This window comes from Anastrepha ludens, chromosome X (genome assembly GCF_028408465.1).
Source record: "Anastrepha ludens isolate Willacy chromosome X, idAnaLude1.1, whole genome shotgun sequence".
Taxonomy (NCBI): domain Eukaryota; kingdom Metazoa; phylum Arthropoda; class Insecta; order Diptera; family Tephritidae; genus Anastrepha; species Anastrepha ludens.
In genome coordinates this window covers 78,168,475-78,174,406 of record NC_071503.1, presented here as the reverse complement: position 1 = coordinate 78,174,406, position 5,932 = coordinate 78,168,475, and the positions used below count along the sequence as shown (strand labels likewise).

At 37.9% G+C, this 5,932-nt stretch overlaps 1 protein-coding gene across 1 annotated transcript; it reads left to right on the top strand.

Moving 5' to 3' along the window:
• Nucleotides 1-3,651: 3,651 nt before the first annotated feature.
• On the top strand, nt 3,652-4,489 carry LOC128869472 (uncharacterized). The gene is made up of 2 exons (XM_054112018.1): nt 3,652-4,168; nt 4,349-4,489. The coding sequence occupies exons 1-2, from the start codon at nt 3,661-3,663 to the stop codon at nt 4,360-4,362; spliced, it is 522 nt and encodes a 173-aa protein (XP_053967993.1). The 5' UTR covers nt 3,652-3,660; the 3' UTR covers nt 4,363-4,489.
• Nucleotides 4,490-5,932: the final 1,443 nt, after the last annotated feature.

Sequence of the window (5,932 nt, the reverse complement as noted above, 5' to 3'; positions counted from 1 at the left end):
AAATTTCAAAGCTATTATTGCAAGACTAGATCAGCTCTACGCGGATAAGCGCCCCCTTCATATATTAGAAAATCAGCTTAACACATTGAGACAAGGACAAATGTCTATTAGCGAGTACTATGATGCGGTTGATAGGCAGCTTACTTTGATATTAAATAAAATAATAATGACACATAGTAACAATGAGGAACTCACGAATGCTTTTAATGAAAAGGCAAGGGAAAATGCGTTAAGAGTATTTATTTCTGGCCTTAAACGCCCATTATGTGACACCCTTTTCGCAGCTAATCCTCCAGACTTGCCCAGCGCACTTGCACTCGCACAAGAGCTACATCACAATCGGCAAAGATATGAGTTTGCTCAGACTTATGCCACAGGAAGAATGCCACAAAATACCCAAACAAGACCCTTTTCAAAGCGCTTTAGTAGCACAACTTCCAAACCAAATAGCTCCCAAAACGTTTCAACTCCTAGCCCTACACCGATGGATGTAGATCCAGGAAGCTCCTGCTTCAGGCGGCAGACTGAGTTTAAAAATAATACCTCTGGTCATTTATATAACAGTCCTCAGCCACAAACTTTTAAGCAAAGAAGTGATTCGAACATCCAGAACTCGTCTCAATGGCAGATACGCCAACAAAGCTGTAATCGCGCCCAGCCGCAACAGAATTTCAGCACTTTTAAGAGGCACGGCCGCAAGACGTCCTCCCAAGCACCCTAAAATAAACAGCAACGAGTTAATGCAATGAAAAACGAACCATATTTTTCTGAAATAGAAGAATATGAATGCGCAGATAATTCCTTAGATAAAATCAATTTTTTAGGCTAAGATCCCACTTGCCGTTCATTACGCGAACCCTTCCGAGCGGACAAGTCCTTAACCTGCTAATAGATACAGGAACGTCTAAAAATTATATAAAGAAATATTCATTTTTAAAAGGTATTAATCAGGTAGAAAGCTCACAGAAAAATGCAGAATCGATATATTGGGGACAATTTCCACATTTTACATTTACCCAAGTTAGATACCTTTGATGGAATCATAGAGTATGATTTATTGAAAGGTATCCAAGCAAAAATTGATACACAAGCTGATCTCATCTTCCATAAAACTGGAAGAGAGAAACTCAACTTCTTTTACTGTCAGGAGGTCAACATGGGTACAACAATGGGTAAAACGAAAGTATCCGCAGGTATTGAGCTACTGATAAAGAAAAATCAAAATGCATTTGCAAACCCCAATAGAGCCCTACCATACAATTGCGAGAATAGATACCCAAACCGACACACCCATCTATTCAAAAAGTTATCCATATCCAATTTCAGCAGCAAACTTTATTAACAAAGAAATCGAATCTTTATTGAGAGATGGTATCATAAGGAAGTCATACTCACCTTATAATTCACCTGTGCATGTCGTTTCAAAAAAAGGGCTGGACGACGAAGGTAACCAGAAATTGAGAATGGTAATAGATTTTCGAAAACTTAACGAACAAACCATTTCCGATAAATATCCCATTCCGGATACAAGCGTAATTCTTTGAAATTTAGGAAAATCTAAGTTGTTTACCACGCTCGACCTCAAGTCGGGTTTCCACTAGAGGTGGAAAACTATCGATGGCACTATCGACACTATCGATGGTTGGGCGCTATCGAGCCACAATCGATAGCAGCAGACACTTGCGATAGTGGGCCATCCACTATCGATGGTGCCATCGATAGCAGGCGTCTCACATCGCCAAAAAAAATTGTTCGCGCTTGTTCTGTATCAGCAATTTCCAAGAAGAAAAAATAGATAGATATGGAGCGCTTTTTAAAAATAGGTATGTTTAATATATTATACAAAAGTATTTTGATCGACAATGTGTGGAATTTAAGGTAAACGTCGAGTGTCCCCCTCAACTATCGACAAGCAGGACTGCGAGTGCAATAGCACTGAACCAGATAGACAGGGTATTACAAAAAAAAAATAAAATTTCCTATGTCTGGAAGTATTTCAAGAGGTCCGACGACAAAAAATTTGCAAAATGTCTTGACTGCGGCAAAGAATACAAGACAAGCGGCAATACGTCAAACCTGCACGACCACTTGAAAAGGTTTCATTCTGGCTTGGAAATTAAAAAACCAGACTCTAGCACACGAGCTGTAGGTGCTGAAAGGAACGACACTGCGTCTACAAGCAGCAGTTGCAGATCGAGTATGAACTCTGTAGAGTCCTACTTCAAAAGAGCCGTCTTGTACGATTCGAATTCTAAGCGAAAGACGGACATTGACAAAGCCTTAACTGAGATGGTTGCCAAAGATGTGCAGCCCTACAATATTGTAGAAAATAAAGGGTTTGTACAATACACTCAGGTATTGGATCCTAGACACAAACTACCGAGCAAGACACACTTACGAGATGTGCTTATGTTAAACTATTTCAAGGAAACCTCTGCCAAGTTATCAGTAATACTTCAAAATGTTTCGGATATAGCTATTACATGTGACTTGTGGACATCAAGTGCCAATGCTAGTTTTTTGACTGTGACGGGTCATTTTGTTTATAATCACGAATTAAAAACAGCATCATTGGCTACGAAAAAACTGTTAAGCACAACTAATCACTGTTCGCAAAACATTGCAGATACATTGCGATAAATATTTATTGATTGGAACATCCTCAATAAAACGGTATGCATTGTAACAGATAATGCCATGCTTAAGGGGTTATACGCAGTTATGAAGCAAATAAAAGACGGGTTGTCAAGGATTTATCCTGAAGAAACTTCAGAATATTTTAATTTGAAAATTTTTGGCGGTTATAAAAGCATCCTGCAAGAACGTAACAAAATTTTTTATTTATGAAAATGTTGATTATAGAGCGCGATACAGGCGATTTCTGGAACCTCCTTTAAAAAAAGACGATTTACGGTGTACATCGTAACTCAGGATTGGATTATCTGAAATCAAAAAACCAAACAAATTTTGTTAATATATTAGATTATCTAGTAATTAATCGTTCGGCTAATCAAAATAGTGAATTTTCACAAAATGGCAGCTTTTAAAAGAAATGATTTCGATTTTTACGTTAAAATTTGGCCGTAAATTGATTATAAAATGGAAAATAAGTATCAGATTTACAAAAGGAACGATTAATTACTAGAAAATGTATCTTTAAAGATTGAGTTAAAACGGTTGACCGATCAAACAAGCCGTTTTCGAGATATCGTGTACACCGACTTGAAAAATGCTGTTTTGAAAAAAACACGTTTAAAGTTTCAATACCTACCTTAAAACGTGCCGAGGCATCTCTACATATTTAGGTATAACTCCGAAAGTATTGCTTAGATCTACTTCAAATTTCGTGCGTATACTTTTGAATATATGTACATTACAAAAATGCAATAAAAAAAATCGATTTTTTTTAAAGTCAGAACTGCGTGTGAAATATTGCAAATTAGCAATTTGCGATGCTTTGCGCACACTATTAATCTGGTGGTGCAAGATGCTTTAAAAGTTGATGACGTAGTACTTCAAGATTTATTTACTAAGTGTAAATCAATTGTTCGATTCTTTAAAAAAAGCACTATAGTGAATGAAAAATTTAAATTAGATCAAGAAGTCTCGGCGTATACTTTGTTGCAAGAAACACCCACTAGATGGAATAGTTTCTATTTCATGATTGAGCGTATTTTAGAAACGAACGATACCATTGCCAAAGTCTTATTATCAACGACAAATGCACCGCAGCCATTTACTGCTAAGGAAATACTTGCGCTAAAAGATATTGAAAAGGTATTGGCTTTCTTTCAGCAAGCAAGTGAGAAAATTTCTGGTGGAAAGTATGTAACCATATCGCTAATTATACCCATGGCATATGGACTTTTCCGCAAAATCGATAGTGTTTCACCTCTGCTACAAACTTTGCAAGGAAAAACTATGACAAAAATATTAATGGAGTCAATAAAGAAACGCCTTTCCATATATGAGCAAAGGACAGTCTGCATGATGGCTACGCTATTGGATCCACGCTTTAAAAAAAATGGATTTCAACACAGCTCAAACGCTGAACTAGGAGCAACATTTTTTGAAAATGAACTAGCAAAATACCCCGTCAAAGAGTCCCTAATTAATCTGCCCGTCGCACCGGATACAAGTTCCCAGGACTCTTTGTTTGATTTTTTGGGTGAGCGATCGATGAACAAAGTTGGAAACTCACGAGTGGATGCAATCCTGACTAAAAGGCAATATCCGGAGAGGGCAATTGCCGCTCAAGATATGGACCCTCTGTTATGGATGAAGGTATGCCTAAAAAACGAATTATAAGTTCTATATAATTAAATACAATATATTACTTTTTTTTCAGGTGAATCAAACTGAATTTCCCTCTATTGAAAGGCTGTTTTGCAAATATCTTTGCATTCCCGCTACGTCCGTAGAATCCGAAAGAACTTTCAGCAAGGCGGGCCAAATTATTTCAGAGAGGCGAACCCGACTCAAAGAAAAAAGTGTTAACATTCTTTTATTTTTGAACTGTAACTATTGGTTAAAATAAACTATAATTTTCTTGTATTCATTTAAAATAAATTTGTTTGTCGGGCTATACTATCGATGGAGCTATCGACACTATCGATGGCACTATCGACACTATCGATGGTTCAAAATTAACTATCGTCGAATATCGATGGCGCCCACTATCGATAGTTCTCCACCTCTAGTTTCCACCAAATTTGCCTCCTGAAAAAAGACAGATGCAAGACAGCATTTAGTATTAACAATGGCAAGTACGAGTTTTGCCGATTACCCTTTGGTCTGAAAAATGCACCAAGCATTTTTCAGAGAGCCATAGACGACATCCTGCGGGAGGATATCGGAAAAATATGTCATGTTTATGTCGATGACATCATTATTTTTTCGCCGGATGAGAATTCACACTATAAAGACGTCGATGCTATATTAAAAAAATTGAGTGCGCTGGAATGCGAGTATCTATGGAGAAATCCAATTTTTTCCAGGAAGAAGTTGAATTTTTAGGTTTTACCGTATCATACAGTGGTATTCGAACATGCCCGAGCAAAGTCGAGGCAATACTAAACTACCAAGAGCCGAAGTCATTAAGATCCTTACGTTCTTTCTTAGGTCTTTCCGGTTACTACCGCAGATTTATTAAAGACTACGCTCACATATCCAAACCCCTCACAAAATACCTAAGAGGCGAAAACGGACACGTTAACAGCCGACATTCAAAAAAAATCAATATAGCACTTGACGAAGATGCTATCGCTGCCTTTAACAAGCTTAAGAGTACTTTGGCTTCGGAAGATGTCCTTCTCCAACACCCAGATTACACTAAGCCTTTCGAAATAACCACAGATGCATCGGCCGTCGCTTTAGGTGCTGTACTATCCCAAAATGGGAAACCGATAACGATGATATCGCGTACTTTATCGAAAGCTGAAGAAAACTGCGCCACGAATGAGCGTGAACTTCTGGCAATAGTTTGGGCCTCCCAGAAGTTACGGCATTATCTGTATGGTATCAAAAATATTCACATTTTCACGGACCATCAGCCATTGACGTTCGCCATTTCAGACCGAAATCCTAATTCAAAGATTAAAAGGTGGACTGCATTTATTAACTCATTTGCGCCAAAATATTTTTATAAACCTGGCAAAGAAAACAAAGTGGCAGACGCACTTTCACGCCAGTACACACTCAACCTAGATGATTCATTGTCAACGGCTCACAGCGAGATTTCCTTTGTCAGGTGTAATAAAAACGATACAAAACCCTGTCAATCAATTTAAGGCTCAGTTAATACTTTCAGCAACTTATTTCAGAAACTTATTAGGCACACCATAAACTTCAAAAGCGCGGAATACCTTTTGCAAACCATCCGTGAAAAGATAAACCCAAACGTTGTCAATGGAATCTGTTGCGACCTCGAAAC